At 49.4% G+C, this 18,970-nt stretch overlaps 1 protein-coding gene across 1 annotated transcript in view; it reads right to left on the reverse strand.

The window, feature by feature from the left end:
- Positions 1 to 1,912: 1,912 nt before the first annotated feature.
- The window catches only part of Fam170b (family with sequence similarity 170 member B), a gene marked incomplete at its 3' end in the record, with an annotated part of 41,649 nt that continues 24,591 nt past the window's right edge, over positions 1,913 to 18,970 (reverse strand). Inside the window, exon 4 of the mRNA XM_037208723.1 lies at positions 1,913 to 2,940. Within this exon, the coding sequence (XP_037064618.1) occupies positions 1,913 to 2,935 (1,023 nt within the window). The remainder of the gene's footprint in view (positions 2,941 to 18,970) is intronic.

Raw genomic sequence — 18,970 nt, forward strand, 5'->3', positions numbered from 1 at the left:
AACATGTGGACCTGATCCTGTCACATCCATCTTCCTAAACCAGCACATAGGATGAGGAATGAGCTAAGGTGATGTGACTGAGAAAATTCCAAAGAGCAATCTTTCAGCCAGAAGACAGGGAGGCAACTACATCCCACCAGAGTACACGTGCCAAGGCTGTGAGGTTTGAAGTCTTAGACACTTTAAGAAAGGCCGAGTAGTGCTGAGGCAGATGGAAAGTGCCCTGGGCGAGCTCTGCAGGGCCCTGAAGGTCAGGGAAAAGCACCTTTGCAATTCTTTCTAATCAGTTCCCCACTCACTGGCCACATGGTCCCCCAAACAGTACCTACAGCTGTTTTCATTATTTTATCCTCTTCTTGCTCCTGTGCCTGGTTGGCGCCTGCCAAGTGGTAGGTGTTAAGGCTTCACTGAAAGTATGGGGAGCAATACCTCCAGCCTTGCAGCTGGAGAATGACCCTCAGTCATTCTCTCTCCCAAGGTCCTCATTTTGCCTAGCCCATGGGTTCTTGACCTGGGGTGATCTCACCTCTACAGCAGTTACTCCCTGGGTATACTTTTGATTGTCATGGGAAGGAATACTTCTGGCCTCCACAAAGAACCATTTAGTGCACAGTGTCTGCAATGCTGTCTTTGTGAAACCCTCCTGCATAGTATTCTGCCCGATACTTATACTATGTATGAGCACTTTCTGATCAACCAGTTTGACTTAGGGCCCCTCCTCTTGGGTCCTTGGACTTTCTTGATGAGATTAACCCTTCGCTTTGCAATTGACTTTGTCATGGGCATAATGGAGCTTGTGTACAGACTGAGCATCCCCAACCCCAGAAACCAAAATCCAAACTGTGAACTGCTCCCCAGTCTGAAACTTTCTGAGCACCGGCATGATGTCACAAGTGGAAAACTTCACACTTGACCCCATGTGATTGAGCTCAATGAAAAGCAGGGGCCATACAGATGCTAAATAGACTCCTTTCTGGATACATGTATATGGTGTTTATGAGACAGGTTGATTTTGTTTACACTTGGGTCACACTTCTGGAAATTTGTGAAATGCTTGGACTCCAAGCATTTTTAATAAGGGTTGCTCAACCTACATGGGCCGCATCAGTCACATACCTATCCCAGTGGTCCTGACTGGTATCTTTGTTTGAAGACTGTAGCTTTTGTACTGGTTATGAGGGTGCAGACCATGAATTTGAGCTGACTGGTCAGAAGGACCCAAACACCATTTTTTGCAAAGCTGCATGTCTCTCCACATCTGTTAATTGGTCATCTACACAACAACCACTTATGTGCCCCACCTGGTCGCACGGTTCACTCAGACACTTCTTACCACTTTGTCTTATTCAAGTTTAATCCCAATAACATAAGACATAGAATTAGGGCATATGACAGATGCCTAACAATGAAAAAAATAGGGCCGAAACTTCATTTGCAGTTGGCTCCCTGTGAGTCACGAGTGCTTGAGCAGCAGATATGGACTGCTCTTGATCCTTCAGCAAAAATGCAAATCCCTGTGACCACCTGCTTGCACGTTTCTTACTTTGTATCCACCATCAGGAACTCTTGAAGACCTCTTCTTGGAATTCAGGTTCTGAAATGGACTCTGGTGGAAAGCTGCACCTTGGGGAAAGGCTCCTACCCCTCCCACCTTACTGTTCCACATGCCACATGGATGGCTTTCTTCCCCTACCACCTTGGTCCTCTCCCCCTGCTCTGGTGGCTCTGGTCCTGCTGGCTGGAAAAGGAGCAGCAACCCATGATGCTGGAGGGAGGGTGGGCACCTCACCTCCGATCTCTACTTCCCACGTGGATGCTGTGGATGTTGTTTTTGCTGCTGTTGCTGTTTCTGCAGCTGTGGCTGCTTCTGTGGCTTCTGCTGCTGTAGCTGCTGCTGTGGCTTCTGCTGTGGCTTCTGCTGCTGTGGCTTCTGCTGTGGCTGCTGCTGTGGCTTCTGCTGCTGTGGCTGCTGCTCTGGCTTCTGCTGCTGTGGCTGCTGCTGTGGCTGCTGCTCTGGCTTCTGCTGCTGTGGCTGCTGCTCTGGCTCCTGCTGCGGCTGCTGCGGCTGCTGCGGCTGCTGCGGCTGCTGCGGCTGTGGTTGTGGCGGCGGCGGCTGCTCCTGCTCCTGCTGCTCCTGCTGCTTCTGCTGCTCCTTCTCCTGCTCCTGCTCCTGCTGCTGCTGCTGCTGCTGCGGCTGCGACTGCGGCTGCGGCTGCGGCTGCTGTTGCGGAAGCATCTTCGTGGTGGGCTTGAAGCATTCACTACTGTCAGAAGAGCTCTCCTCCTCCTCTACAGGCTGTTGGTCCCGCCTTTGTTCCCGGGCCCGTCTCCTTTCCAGCATCTCCTCGAAGAATATCTGGCAGCTGAAGCCCTCTCGGATGCCATGCTGGGCGTGTTCCAGCAGCGCCTCCAGTGTGGGGAAGACTCTGCAGCAGGCCACGCAGCGAAGGCCATGGTTGGTGGTGACCAGCCAGTCTGGTGGTGCTCGCAGCTCCTCCAAGCAGCAGTCCACAGTGTCCTCAGCCTGCGGGCAGTAGTGCTTGCAGGCTTCCAGCTCCCAGTGCAGGTCTGTATTGGAGGCCATCTCAAAGGAGGAGCCTTTCCGCCGCTGTCGCTTGATGAACTCGGCCTCGCGGATGAGGGGCTTCCTGGTGACTGGCTCAAAGCCATCGTCAGTCTCCCAAGCCACTGCCACACCGCGCACGGTCTGCACGTGGGTGTACAGGGCACACACGCTCTCGGGTGGGGCATCCTGCTGCTCATCGAACCTGCTGGAGGTCCAGGACTGGTACGGAGAATAGGACTGGTACTCTGAGGACGACTGGGATGACGGAGAGCTGCTCCAGCCCAGCACTGCGTGTGTCCGGGCTGCCAAGTAGATGTCCTCTGGGAGGAAGGCAGGCCCTGGCCGTGGAGATGACTCATTCCTCCTCATGGTCCCTGAGAAGTGGAAGGACAGTCTTATCAGTGCTTTCAGAAGGCTCCACTCATAACTTGCCTGAGAAGCCACCAACAGAATCATGCAGACTCTGGTGGCTTTGGGGAAGGTGCCTGCTATTCATCAGAGATGACCATAATGTTATCTCATGAGGAGATAAGGATAAAAGAGTGTACAAATTTTATCAACTGATTGTGTAAAAGGCCAACACCTGGTTGACTGAAAAGTAGACTGTGGTACAACCACATGATGCAGTTGTATTCATGGATAAAATAAATGAACCAGGAATGTGTGCGGAATAGACACAGAAGATAATGCTGCTGCTAGATGAAAAAAGCTACCACAATTCCACTTAGAAGACATTCTAGAAAAAGCAAATCTTACAGAGACAGAACAATCACCAAGAGCGGGAGGGGCGCACAGGACATAAAGGTGCCTTAGGAAACTTTTGGGGTCATGATAACCTCTTGTGCTTTGGCTGTGGCTCCCACTCACATGACCAGTGTCACCGTTCTTTCCACGGTACACATCACGTGTGCAGACACACCAGGTCAATAACACCCACTTGAAAATCGAGAATGGAGCTGTGCTTCTGCCGAGCATCTGTCCCAGCTTCCGTTTCTCTGTGACCTAGGTCTGTCTTACCCAGGGACCTCTCAGCCACTCTGGACACACACTATGGCCCTGTCACCATCGAAGCGCATGCCAGGCCTCGATGCCTTTAAGACTCAAAACAAGCCTATGGAATTTCACTAGGATTTTTATTCAGCAGATAAGGAAATGGAGGCCAAGAGGACATGCATGCCTGGCAGAGCCGCTTGGCTCCAAGAGCAGATCTTATCCTAAAGTGCTTCCTGAAGACACACCCTGGTGGCCACTGAGTTGGCAGTCTAGATTAGCTCACATTCACGTACTATGAAGGAATGTTCATATTACTACAGGACTCACAGAATTTTGATGTGATTTTTTTTTCAAACACATTAAAATCAATACCTAAAAGTGAACAGTTACATTCTCCTCTACATATCTTCTGAAATACCTCCCATAGATGCACAACAGACTAGGAAGTACCAGCCTCCCCGAAGATCACTTTCTTCATAGCCCTCCCCTATCTGCTTTGTATGGCAACATACCCCTTTGATAACAGCATCAGAGACCAACCTGTCCCTTCTCCATCTATTGGCCACCTGGCCAGCACACTTCTGCGCTCTTCTCTGTGGACTCTGGGCTGGCCATGCTGATAGTGGTCCCACTGATTGGTGACTGTTCTCTCCTGCTCTCCTTGAGATGGCGTTTCATGACTTCAAACCAGCACCCAGAATCTAGGTGAGAGCTGGTGTGGGCTGTGCTGAAGCCCTCCAGCCAGCCCCAGCCTGAGTGGCCACATGATCACTAGGATCCTGGCTTTATTGTGTGATGTCATCAGTGACACGGGTCTGTTCTGTGACCCTTGGCAAGGGTAAAGTCTCTGCCAGGTTACCAGGAAAGGGGCCCAGTGTGAGCTCCTCTCCCTCTGTGATCTTCCCTGCCTGGTGTGTTCTCAGGGACACAAACACAAAAACACAGGCACATGCTCTCAAGCATGTGCACAAACACAAAGAGCCAAGCACAGGGACTGGGGAGGTGGCTCAGGGATAATAGCCCAGGCTATACTTCCAGAGCACACAGATTTCATTCCCACATGACACCATCTGTAATTCCAGCCCCAGGAAATCCGATGCCGCCTTCTGGCCTCTGCGGGTATTGCACTCATAAAGTGCCGAGATAAAGGCAGGCAAAACACACATAAAATGAGAAAAAAAAAATTCAAACACATAGGTTCTTACACACATAAATGTGAATGTCCACACAGACACAGTACATTAGTTTATGATTACAGCATACACACAGACAGACATCCACATAGGCATATGAGGCACATAGACATACATCCATGCACAAGATCTCACACCATATGAACGGAATCATAGATATGCTCACACATGGATAGCCATCACCTAACATCAGCATGGCCTAACTTCACCTCACTGAAACAGTTTGTCAGAAGCTTGTCTCTAAAGCGCCCACCTGGCCAGTTTAGGCTCCCCAGCACTCTGCTACTCTGTCCCTTTCTGCACACCTCGCCCACTTCCTATACTTTCACCTCCTCTTGGCTGCCCACACACGCTGGAAGCCTCCTCTCCTGGGCTCGGGGCTCTTGACCTTGTCACTCCTGTCTGTCCCAGATCCTAAGATCTTTGTTTTTCTTGATGACATTAGACACACACACACACACACACACACACACACACACAATTATCTTTCCTGTTTGTTTTTGAAGACAGGATCTCCCCCCATGTAGCTGAAGTCAACCCTGAACCAGCCCACATTAACCAACCCATATTGGCCTCAAACTACCCATCCTCCCACCTTCATGTCCTGAGTGGTGGGATTGCTACCACACCAGATCCAGCCTCTCTTCAAATGCAAACTCTGAGTAGAGATGTCCTTCATCTTTCTCATTACATGGCTCATACTTAAGCACCGTCCAACACATTACCAAGTGCTGCAGAAGTACTTGCCGAATTAGTGACTGAACAATGACTATGTTGAGCTGACGAGGCCATAACCCACCACCTGCCTGCTCTCTATACCCCAAAGCCCTGAAGCTCCCAGGCATGCTGGTTCTTCTCACGTAGACACTTAGGGAATCTCCACTTACACCAACAGCCTAGCCCGGTCCCGCCTGCCGCTGCCCCTCCTCCAGCAACCTGGCATTTGCATGCACTTCCTGCAGCAGGCGCACTGGTCACTCAGTCTCACCAGCTTCAGTCCTTTCAGTTCTAGATTCTCAGCAGTTACAAAAGGTGGTAATTTATGAGAACCCCAATCTTCCCAAAGCAGCCCTAACATCACCCCCACACATCCAACATCCTGGCAAACTCCTGAGCCAGGAAGTCACACCTGCAGCAAGTTCGCAGTTGAAATAGGAAACTGCATGCCCCATCTTTCCGTATAAACAAAGGCACGCCTTCTGAGAAACGAAGGATACCCACAACATTTGGATCAAGGGGCAGAGGGCAGTTAGAACGTTTAAGCGATAACACAAGTAACAACTGTCTGGTGGGAAAGATTACTGGATCAGTAAACGATCCTGAAAATTTGTATTTAGTACTAGAAAAAGATGAACTTAGGTCCCTCCTCATGTGGAACAACTAGAATATTCTTCATACAGCTCATACAGTTAAAATGTTGTTACATTTTAACAAGTGTGTAGAGAGAAAATAATTTATATGCAATTTTAGGGTGGCTTTACTAAGCAGTATCTGCTCACACAAGCACTATGGGTCTTTTTTATTTTAGATTTTTATTACATTTTATTTTTATATTTTTATTGTTTATTGTTATATTTTTATTAAATTTTGCGTGTGGGAGGGGCGGGGAAAGGTGATACACATGTGTCACGGCAGGTGTGTGGAATTGGGGGGACAGCTTACAGAAATCAGTTCTCTCCTTCGGCCCGGTGGGTCCCAGGGGTTGAACTCAGGTTGTCAGGCTTGGTATCCGTTGCCATTACCCACTGAGCATCTCCATGACTGCTTGTCATCTTTGCCTTATCACATCAGTGTTCAGGAAACCTCTTACTGTTCACAGTGCTAAGTGTTATCTACCCAGAGTGCCAGCATTTGAGAGACAGAGTGAGTAAAACTAGAAGTTGAAGACTAACCTGGGATCCTACCTCAAAAAAAAAAAAAATGCAAAAAACGACATTTCAAGTTGTAGTTCCATTTCTCTATGCCTTAGCGAAATGAAACGAAAGGTAAAGGAAATTAATAGGCATTGCCCCCCAGAATGAAACAGAGAGCTGAGAGATGTGTGAGAAGCCATTCCATCCATCATTGGCCGCTTAAGAGCCGCTCACTTGCCCACTGCATCAGTCTCCGCTGAGAAGAGGCAAAGTGAGAAAGACTGAGGATAGCAAGGGCTGTGGAAGACGGGGAGCAGTCACCCCACTAACACAGAAACTTCACATTTCACCCGTCACAGCTCTCCATGGGATGCTCCACACTGTACATGCTACTGTCATGTCAGTGGGCATGCCCCACACTGTACATGCTACCGTCATGTCAGTGGGCATGCTCCACACTGTACACACTACCATCATGTCAGTGGGCATGCTCCACACTGTACACACTACCATCATGTCAGTGGGCATGCTCCACACTGTACACGCTACCATCATGTCAGTGGGCATGCTCCACACTGTACATGCTACCATCATGTCAGTGGGCATGCTCCACACTGTACACGCTACCATCATGTCAGTGGGCATGCTCCACACTGTACACACTACCATCATGTCAGTGGGCATGCTCCACACTGTATACACTACCATCATGTCAGTGGGCATGCTCCACACTGTACACACTACCATCATGTCAGTGGGCATGCTCCACACTGTACATGAGACCATCATGTCAGTGGGCATGGTCCACACTGTACATGCTACCATCATGTCAGTGGGCATGGTCCACACTGTACATGCTACCATCATGTCAGTGGGCATGGTCCACACTGTACATGAAACCATCATGTCAGTGGGCACGCTCCACACTGTACACACTACCATCATGTCAGTGGGCATGCTCCACACTGTACACGCTACCATCATGTCAGTGGGCATGCTCCACACTGTACACGCTACCATCATCTCTTTCCTAGGACCACATCTGCATTATGTAAAATAGCACATATGAGAAATACTGATTTCAGTTTTGGCTAGTGATAGAAAGAAAAAATAAAAGCAGGAAACATCCAGAAAGTCAGCAAAAGAAAGAAATGGTCAAATAAAACACAGTGTGCCCAGACGATGTAACACCACTCCATAATGAGAGCCTCGCTTACTAGCAATCAAATGTAGTGATGACCTCACTTGGGTGAAAACTAAATGTGGGCCCTTATCCACAAAAGCCCCAAATAGAATTCTGCTCTGAACAGCTATAAAGGATTCGAAAACAACACACCCGAGTGTGAGCAGCCCTCTTCAGAAGAGAAAATTTAGTTGGACTATGGGAGACTGACTTTCCCACAGATGGTGGACTAGTGAATTTTCTGTTGGCATGATAAAATGCCATGACCTAAAGCATGACCTTAGTGAAGAAAGGATTTGTTTGGGTGTATGGCTCCAGGGGGTCAGAATCTGCAGCAGTTGAAGGTACGACAGCATGTACAGCTGGCTGATCACATTTTCATACACACAGGGGAAGCAGAGAGAAAGAACGGGAAACAGACCAAGACTATGCATGCCTCAGGCCTATCCTCTTCCTCCAGCAAGTCTCCACCTCTGTGTTGGCTAGTTTTCTGTCCACTTGGCAAAAGGAACCAACAAGTGAGAAAGCACCTCCCTAAGATTGGCCTGTAGTCAAGTCTGTGGCGTCTTGATTAACGGTAGACGTGGGAGGGTTCAACCCGCAGAGGCAGTGCTACCCCTGGGCATGTGGTCCTGAGTTGTATGAGAAAGCAAACTGATCAAGCCATGAGGAGCAAGCCAGTAAGCAGTGCTCCTGCATGGTCTCTACTTCAGCTTCTGCCCGCAGGCTCCTGCCTTGGGTTCCTACCCGGACTTCCTTCCTGACGGACTGTGATGCGGAAGTGGAAACAAAATGAACTCTTTCCTCCTCAAGCTGCTCATGGTCATGGTGTTTATCAGAGCAAGAGAAACCCTAAGATGCCCCAAAGGTCCCATCATCTCCTCCAAGAGCCCTCCCAAGTGGGGCCAAGGGTAGGCACATGAGCCTACACGGAACACGTTTCACTCCAGACACCACAGATGCCACACCAACTTCAGCCTCCACGCTCTTCCTGCATAGTGTGACAGGGTCCTACAGGCTGGGCCAGGGGAGACTCTGTAGTTGCCTCGGGCAGGACAATGTGGAGGAGAGGAGCTTGCCAACTGCCAGGGCCAGGCTAGCGAAGGAGGCCACCTCTCCTCTCCACCCTCCCCTCTCTCCTTCCCAGTCATCCACCATGCTTTGAGAACGCTCAGAGCATGTAGAAAGGCCACACAGACACTCCAGGCAGCAGCCTCTGTGGGTCTCTGTCAACCACTAAATGCAAGAGCCAGACTGTCTTTAGATGACCATGCTGCCCAGCTGGGGTCCAGGTGGGGCCCTGGATTTCTTCTCCTTGCCCTGTCTGAATCTCTACCCCCAATAAGTGGGGCTTGTTTCCTGTGCACTATATTAGTTACCCAGCTACAAAGATTCAGTAGGCATTGATGTTCCCTCTAGTGTTTAAATATGTCCAGATGAAAGAGCTCACTGCCAGCATCTGGTTCTGTGGGCCTCCCTGGACCCATCAGGGGATTTCGGAAGCAGGTGACCACTAAGCACCAGGTGATCATCAGGGTTTTCCAGGACAGCCTGGGAGGATACTTCTGCAGTGTGCTTTTCTGTTCAGACCCGGTGTTCCTGTCAACAACTTCAGCACCATGAACCCCATCTCACAGGAAACTGCCAGCTGGATGACATGATTGATAGGTACTTGGTTTTGTCCTTAGTCTCCCAGTTTCTAGTCACAAGAATGTTTTCCAGACTTTCTAGTCAGATCCTCCCCTCCTCCCAGAATCTCCATGTGACCTTTGCAGTCCTGTCCCTGGTCCCAGCAGGAAGGCACTGTTCACACTTCTTCCACATATGGAGGCTGAGGCACAGGCGGGGACTGTGGAGGGGTTCTGATCCCGTAGGTGTGCGGGCCAAGGCGGCTCTGCTAGGCCATCCTAGAGTGGCCCACGAACGAGGTTGCTTCCTAGGTTGCTTAAACCCTACAAATAGCGTGCAATTGTCCTCCACTGTCCCAGGGGCCCCCTTCGGACTGTTCCTGACCGTGGGGAGGGCCTTCCCTTCCTCCGCACAGACACTGAGCAGAGAACACCCTCGTGGCACTGCTTAGTCTCCCCACCCCCCCCACCCCCCCACCTCAGCTCCAAAGGCTTCCAGCTGGGTCTTCAGCCTCGCCAGGAACCTCTCCGCTTCTCTGAGGCAGCCAGGAGGGGTGGTGTGCAAAAGCCCAAAAGGCCCAGCACAGCATTTTCTTGGAGCTCTGGCCGTCTCCTGGCCAACCCTCTGCACACATCGCATGTGAGCCTGTAAGCCTGGTCCAGAAAGCCTGCAGTATTTTCCAACCCTTTCTTCCAAACCCTGCTCCTCCCGGCCTGGGATCCTCTCAGCTGAGAAGGCAACAGGAAGCAAAGCAGCCAGAGCCATGCAGGAAGCAGAGGCTCCACACTTGCCTTGCCTGGGCTTCTAATTCCAGTGAGACTTGTGCTATGAAATAGGCTACAGGAGCGTCAGATCACCCATCCCACACAACCAGAGCCAGGAATAGCCTGTTGGTGCCTGGTGTGGCCGTCTGTGCTCTGGCTCTGTGATTGGGGGGTTTCTGGCACCCAGCCAGAGTGTAAAGGTGTTCCGGTGGTGACGAGGGACCCTTTCTTCCCTCCCAGCAGTGAGGACTTCTGGGGCCCCTCCCCAAAGCAAGACCTAGCAGCCAAGGGAGAGGGGCAGGTGGCAGCAGCGTCAGAAACTGGGCCAGGTATGGGCAAGGGCAAAGCTGGGGAAGCAGAGTCAGCAGTGGAGGGATTAAAGATGACCTCACCCTTGTGTTATGTGGACAGAGAAAGTGTCAGGGCGATCAGACAAGTCGAGGTCCCGCAGAGGAATATTGCCCTTGGAGCTGCTGTCTAGTGCTTCGCCTGAGGGTTTTTGTTGTTGTTGTTTTGTTTTGTTTCTAAATGAGTTTGTAGACCACATGGAGAAAGTCCGTCACTTAGCAATGCAGCCCCAAAAGTCAGGTCTCAACCAGGCAAGAGCGAGCAGAAAGCGCAGAGTTTAGCGTCCGTCCTTCCGGTTTGGTTAACAGGCTGCTCCTTGAACACGGTTTTTTTGAGGTTTTGACCTTCACTTTGGGGCTCCTGCACAAACAGCCTAGGCTTTCTCCGTCTAGCGGCTGAACCCTCAGGCAGGACAAGTCCAGCCAAGAGCCTGCCTTCCTCCTGCTCAGCCCAAGCTCAGTGGAACTCTGCTGTTTAATGGGGCTCCGATGCGTGCTGAAGCGCCTCTCTCTAACAGCTGGACTCCAGCACGCGATCCCAGAGCGGGGCCCCTGCAGCTGACCACACCCTCTGTGTGTTCTTAGAGAGTCACACCGGGACCTCCAGGATGGAACTGTGTCTTCCCTCTCAGCCAAGCCCCCAGCTCCCAGGCCGAGGTTTTGCTGAATGAACTGGAACGATCTTGTACTTGGACTGGACAGTCCTGAAGGCTGACTAAGCTATCGTCCAAGTCCTTCCATGCATTGTGCTGTACCCTTGGCTCACACCCAAGGCATATGGGTGGTGTTGCAGGAAAATGACCTGAAGTTACGGACTCCCCCCGTACTTCCAGCCCCCAGAATCATGAGCCAAATCCTCCGCTTTCAAAGATCTGCGTTAAGATCAGTCTGTTCTCGTACCATTCTTCAGAGAGATGGTACAGGTGGAGAGGGGTCCCACAGCTCTGTCCCATCCCCAACATAAAACTCCAAACCTCAGTAATGAAGCAGGGTGGGAGTGGGGACTTCTGGGAAGGCTGGATCAGGTCATGTGAAATGTCGAGGTGTAGAATAGAGCATGAAGAGGGCTTTCAGGCTTGCCCACTGTCTGTCAACTGCATCCTCTGCAGTGTGATGGGACTGGCTGAACATCGGGCACACCATGCTAGCCCAGAGACCTGGGAATTCTGCTCCTTAGGGGGTCTAATCCTAGGTGCTAGGTGCTAGGAAATGGCTTCCGGTTGGGAAAACTGAGATCTCACACATCCACAGCAACAGGAAGCGGGTGGAAGAGACCAGAGCAGCCCCTCCCACCAATCTACCTGTGTCACCTCCACCAACCAGCACCATTAACAGGAGAAAGAACCCTGGCCAGTGTCGTAGAAGTTCAGCTTTGCTCACATGGGAAAAGACAGCGGCTCAGTCTGTTTGTGCTGCTATAACAGAATACCAGAAGCTGCATATCTTATAAGCAAAAGAGGCTTACTTGACTCATGAGTCCGGTAGCCAGAATCTGAACAGCATGGTGCATCATAGCCTGATAAAGAGGCAGAAGGAGAAACTGCTATCCATGGACTGGTGGCCTCACCCTTTTAAGAACTCACTTTGTTTTCTTATGCTTTAAGAATTCTGTACGTGCACGCGGCATGTTTTGATGAAACCCACCCTCATTTCCTCCACTTCAGTTTGCCCACTATGCCTCCCACCGATATTTCCTCCCAACTTCAGGTGCTTTTTCCCTTTTTAACCGACTGAATCCACTTAATGCTGCCCATGTGTGCATGGGTGTGGGATCATCTCCTGGGACACAGGGAGTCTTTCAGGCTGTGTCCCTGAGGAAAACTGACTTTCCCTTGTTGATTGCCAATAGCTCCTCAGCTGGGGATGAGATTCCATGAGCATCCCCACCTCAACCATGCTGGGATTTTGGTTAACTTAGTTTGGGGACCCTGATGGTGATGGGAATTCATCAGTGGCTGCATTTTACTTTTGGTTGTTTCTGGGTTTGTTTGTTTGTCTTTGGTTGTTTACTTTTGGTTGTTTTTGCCTGGTTTAGGTGCCCATCCTAAACAATAGCCTTGTGTTGTAAATTCTTGCTTACATAAGAAAATAAACAATAAATGACCTCTCGCTTATTTGAATGCTATGAGATTGGGGGAAAGACACAGGCTCATGAGTAGGATATGCAAAGTCTCCTGTGAGAGACCCTGGTCTACTTGAGGTTCAGCACCAGCCCCTCCCACAGGCCCCTCCACCCAGAGGCCTAGTATCATCACCAGCCGGCTAGGATCAAGAACAGCTCCCCACCCGTGGGTACAGCTCCTGGAGCTGGGCTGAGGAGACCTACCCCAGCCACAAAAGGTTAAAATGCCCCAGCCACAAAGGGTTAACCTAACAGGCAAGAATAGGGCCCTCCCTGTGGGAAAGCCATGACAGGCATTTGCCAGAAAACATAAACAAGAGCAAATGAAGACAGTACATGCTGGGGAAAGCCTAATGGAAGCCAGCTGGGCTGTGGGAAGAGTCACGCCCAGGGGTGGGCTTGGCCAAGTAGGCTCTGGAGGTCAGAGTAGTCTCTCCAGCTGTGGGGACTGCGGAGCTTGGCCTAGAACTCAACACTGCCTGGGAGGTTGGGCATGACCAGCTCAGGCACCTGAGGCATGCTTGCTCTGGCTGCTGGGAGAAGGCTCACCTAGATGTCTTCCCAGCCTCACCCCCACAGGGCAGCAAAGCTGTAGCACACACCAACCACCAAATGGGCACTGGGGTAATTGGATATGGACGGCACTGTTCTCTGGGTTGAGTCTTGGACTGTATGAGAGTGGAGAGGGTGTGCTGAGTAACAGGAGCCGTGCATGCATTTGAGTCTCTTTGCTATGGCTACGGACGTGATTAGCTGCTTCAAGATCCGGCCTTGACTTCTGCAGTGATGGACTCTAACCTGGGAGGGTGAGCTCAAACAAGCTCTCTCTTCCCTAAGCTGCTTTTTGTAAAGGTATTTTGTCATAGCAACAGAAAGGAAAATAGGTCATGTGACCTTGCACATGAGTGGAAAGTCCCTAGGGGGCGCACTTGCCTCCTCAACCCCCACCCAACCCCTGTTTTCTTCTTTGTTTTCCAAACTCAAACAGCGGCTGAGCCATGGAGTGGACATCATCACTAAAGGTTCATGTCAGTATCACAGACAACTGTCTTGCTGCCAGGGGCTTTCCAGCCCCTCCTGCCTTTCCTCCTCCAGACACCTGTCCCCAAGCATAGCTCTCCCACCCACTCCTGGGCAAGGGAGTCTCCAGGACAGCTGGCCTGAAGCCAGACACGGTGCTGCTGGTGTCCCAGCCTGAGATGCTACGGCTCACACTTGTGACTTCACAATGGTGGAAAGCAACACCTAGCCTGGGCCTCCTCTGAAGCTGAGCAGCCAAGGAGAGTACAATCCCAAACCTCCCAAGTACGATGGATTGCTAAACTGTGAGGCACACTAAAGGCATCCTTGGCTCACAGTCTCTCAGAAGTGGGAAGTCTCTGTTTCCAGTCTAAAAAGCTAGAGCCACGTTATGGCGTTTATCTAAAGTTGCACTAGACAGTATGGGAAATTACTCTTCATTGAGGAGACGCTTCCCCCTGGGAGATGAATACCCCAGAGTCACCGGACAACAGCTGAAGCGCTTGCCTGTCTTCCCACCTGCCTGGACCCAAACATGCTCTTCCTCTGCTCCCCTCTCTGCCATCAGAAGCAATTCAGATACAGGTTCTCACACAGAATGGGGAGGGGACTGAGAGGGCCCCTGTAGTTCCAGAGGCTTTCCGAGGATCTGAGAGTACCCCACACATGCCTGAAGTCCAAGCTACCTCCCGTCTCCACCTCAGGTTGTTGTGACTATCTCTCCCTTGCCCTTCCACCACCTCTCTTCCCTGGTTATTAACACTCATTCATGACAAAGTCACTGAACAGGACCAGTTCACCCTAGTTATTAATGCTCATTCATGACAAAGTCACTGAACGGGACCAGTTCACCCTAGTTATTAATGCTCATTCATGACAAAGTCACTGAACGGGACCAGTTCACCCTAGTTATCGACGCTCATTCATGACAAAGTCACTGAACGGGACCAGTTCACCCTAGTTATTGACGCTCATTCATGACAAAGTCACTGAACAGGACCAGTTTACCCTGGTTATTAACACTCATTCATGACAAAGTCACTGAATGGGACCAGTTCACCCTGGTTATTAATGCTCATTCATGACAAAGTCACTGAATAGGATCAGTTCACCCTGCCTGAGGCTGCCTGAGGCTGCCTGAGGCTTGCTTTGACTGGCATCCATCCGCCTTTTGAAGGGGCACTGTGGATTAACAATGGGAAACTTCCTGTAGTTCCTCTGCAGACATTATTTCCTCTCTAAAATGTGTTGTTCCTGTGGGGTGTGTAAAATGTCTTTGGGGAATAGGTTCTCTTTGTGTCAGGCCTCATACCTGTCCCCCGCTGGGGAAGCAGTCAGGCCCCCCAACCTGGACTTTATCATTTTGCATTTCACAAACTCAGTACTGTATCACTCCCCGCTCAGGAGTGTTTACACAGCTCGCCATAACTTGGCTGCTTTAAGGGTTGAGCTGGTGTAGCTCTATCTACAGCTACCAGGAATGTCAGAGCCTCCCCAGCTCAGGGCCTGGACACAGAGACTCCTATGTGGCTCTTAGCCATTCTCGTGCCTGCTGATCTAACCAATGAGAATAAAGCCATCACCAACTTATTTGCTCTTGAGAAAGGAGAGCAAAGGATAACATCTGCTGTCCATGGAGTCAAACCTGTGCTATAAACTCAGAGGCCAGAGAGGACGCTGCTTCTTTTTGGATGTTGGGTGCAGAAGCCATGGAGCCCAGCTTCCTGTGACCAAGAAATTATTTAAATCAATTAAAAATGGCAGATGGCTGAAGAGTCAAGAAGCATCTAAGAGAATGAGGAAAGGGTCCCACGGGCATATGAGTGTGTGGAGAGGGTCCCACAGGCATATGAGTGTGTGGAGAGGGTCCCACGGGCATATGAGTCTGTGGAGAGGGTACCACGGTCATATGAGCATGTGGAGAGGGTCCCACAGGCATATGAGTGTGTGGAGAGGGTCCCACGGGCATATGAGTCTGTGGAGAGGGTACCACGGTCATATGAGCATGTGGAGAGGGTCCCACAGGCATATGAGTGTGTGGAGAGGGTTCCACAGGCATATGAGTGTATGGAGAGGGTCCCACAGGCATATGAGTGTGTGGAGAGGGTACCACAAGCATATGAGTCTGTGGAGAGGGTACCACGGGCATATGAGTGTGTGGAGAGGGTTCCACAGGCATATGAGTGTGTGGAGAGGGTACCACGGGCATATGAGTGTGTGGAGAGGGTACCACAGGCATATGAGTCTGTGGAGAGGGTACCACGGGCATATGAGTGTGTGGAGAGGGTTCCACAGGCATATGAGCGTGTGGAGAGGGTACCACGGGCATATGAGTGTGTGGAGAGGGTCCCATGGGCATATGAGCGTGTGGAGAGGGTACCACAGGCATATTGTTCTGGGAAGAGGGATGGAGGGTGCAGACTCCACCATGAAGAATGAAGCAGTGGCTGCTGCGTTTCCACGTTCAGTTCCCTTGTAGTGCCTGTATCATTTCCAACTTCCTTCTGAACCAAGTGTGGTCACTTAACTCTTCCCTCCTACATCCTGTCACCAAATGTTGCCATGCACGACACAGTGAGTGCCTTTCTTGTAGGCAATACTCTCCAAAGACATCAAATTCCGTGTAGTGCCACTCTGTCTGGCATCTTTACAAGTTAATACCTTGACACAGGCCATTGGTCTGGCACGTTAAATCCTTGGGAAATTGCCATGATTCTGGTGGAAGGCTTTGTTGGTCTATTACAGTTTTGTTTCCAGCCTGTTCCTGCTTTGAATAGAAGCCTCCTGTGTTTATTAAGTGTGTCAAGACTCTGCACAAACATCGGAGTTTGTGTGCAGAAAGAGGTTGGCTTAAGCAAAAATTGGAGTTAAGCAAGTACTAAATCCACAGGGTGGGCTGGCAGAATGGAGACCCTGAAGGAGCTGATGTGTGGTCCATGTCTGAGGTGTCTACTATGGAATTTCTTCTTGCTCAAGAGATATCATTCTTTTGCTGTATTCAGGCCTTCAACTGACTGGATGAGGCCCACGCACACTGTGGAGGGAAATCTGTTTTACTCAAAGACCACTAATTTAAAAGGAAATCTCACCCACGAACAAACCCATGGGATTATTCAAAATGGCTAAACCAAATATCCAGATACTTTGACATACACTTAGAATTAACTATCACACTAAATCCCTTAAGGTGGCAGGATCTGAATTCATGCTCTCCTTCCTATCAGCTGTAGGGCAGCCGCTGACCCCTCTGCTCAACTCCTTTCAGCTTCCAGAGTGATTTGTCTCTGAATCCTGACTATTTCACCTATGTACTGAGGCTGGGGGTCAACCAAGAGCTGGAGGATTTTAAAGCAGACCCACTGCATCCTTAAGTCGGCTTCCTTTCTGGGTTTGTTCCCCAAATCCTGAGAGCTGTAAGGACAGGGCATCAAGACCCACACCCACCTGTGTGCAGTGCAAGCTGGGGTGTATCTTTGGGAAGACACTGGGTACCTCTGAGGCTCCTTCTCTGCTTTCCCCCGCTTTCAGCACTCGGAGTGGCCCTCTGGTGCCTTTTAAAGGCTCTTTCCCTGCTCTTTGTACGGAGTACATTGTGGGCACTGGTAAAGGGCTAGAATGAGGCAAAACTAGGCCATCCCCAACGTTAGAATCCTGCGTTACTTTTTAGTGTCCTGCAACTTCCAGGTAAATAAGTATTTTTGTTCTAGCATGTGTAGTGTGTATGCCTGTCACTCTGTGTGTTGTGTGTGTATATGTGTTGTGAATCTGTGTGATTTGTGTCTATACTGTGTTTATTGTGTGTTGTGTATATGTGTGTCCATGTATCAGTGTTGTGAACTACTACTTTAAGATGTATTATAGTTATTTATACTGTGGAATATTTGTTTAATGATGCAAAGATGGGTTGCATTCTTTTATGTTGCATTTGTCTAACTCTGTGAAGCTGTGTTACTGCGCCTGTCTAAAACATCTGATGGTCTAATCAAGAGCTGAATGGCCAACAGCAAGACAGGAGAAAGGATAGGCAGGGCTGGTGGGCACAGAATATAAATAGAAGGAGAAAAAGAAGATCAAGGAGAGAAAACAAGGAGAGGAGGACGCTAGGGACCAGCCACTCAGCCATCCTGTCAGCCACAAAGTAAGAGTGAAAGTAAGATATACAGAAGTAAGAGAATGGAAAGGTCCAGAGGTAAAAGGTAGATGGGATAATTTAAGTTAAGGAAAGCTGGCTGGAAACTAAGCCAAGTTAAGGCCAGGCATTTATAACTAAAAATAAGTCTCTGTGTGTGATTTATTTGGGAGCTGGGTGGAGGGTCCCCCAAAGAGTAAAAGAGTAAAAACAATCAACTACCTATCAGTGCTTTCTGTGTCTGTGTGTGTGTCTATATGTGTGATGTGTGTATATCTGTGTGTAGTATGTGTGTGTGTATGTGCCTGTGTGTGCTTATGTGTGTTATGTATGTGTGTATGTGTTGTGTATGTGTGTGTGTCTGTATGTATCTCTGTGTATGTCTGTGTTTTGTGTGTGTGTGTCTGTGTGTGTTGTGTGTATGTGAGAATGTATGTGTATATTATGCATTGTGGTGTGCATGTGTGTTGTGTGTGCGTGGGTGTTTGTATGCATTGTGTATGTATGTATTGTGTGTCTGTGTGTGCTGTGTATATATATGTGTGTGTGTGTGTGTGTGTGTGTGTGTTATATAAGTGCCTATGTGTGTTGTGTGCGTGTATGTCTCTGTGGGTCTGTGTTGTATTGTGCATCTGTGTGTGTGTGTCTGTAAATGTTCTGTGTATGTGTGTGCGTTGTGTGTCTGAGGGTGTGCTATGTGTTAGTGTGTCTTTTTGTGTGTCTGTGTACATTGTGTGTGTCTTTCTGTGTTTTGTGCCTCTTTGTCTATGTTGTGTGTTTGTGCTGTGTGTCTGTGTGTCCTTGTGTCTACATGTCCATATGTGTTGTGTAATGGACCCATCTCAGGCCTTATATGTGCTAAGTCTCATTTTCTTATTTGCAAACTCATTATAATTTTTATATAATTTTAATTTTAGTTATGTTCCTATAAAACAACACGTTGCTCAATTTTAAATTAAAAGTAATTGTTTTTGTAGGTGAATTTCATAAATTTAACCAATTTACACCTAATTTCTTGGTTTGTTTTAATTTGGGAGATGAGATCTTATATATCCCACACTAACTTTCAAGGTACCATGTAGCTGAGGATATCCCTAACCTCCTAATCAGTGATCAGTGTTTCACACTCAGCAATAATCAGTGGTGTTTCACATACAGCAGTGATCAATGT

Source organism: Peromyscus leucopus, chromosome 9, assembly GCF_004664715.2.
Source record: "Peromyscus leucopus breed LL Stock chromosome 9, UCI_PerLeu_2.1, whole genome shotgun sequence".
NCBI classification, from domain to species: Eukaryota; Metazoa; Chordata; class Mammalia; order Rodentia; family Cricetidae; genus Peromyscus; species Peromyscus leucopus.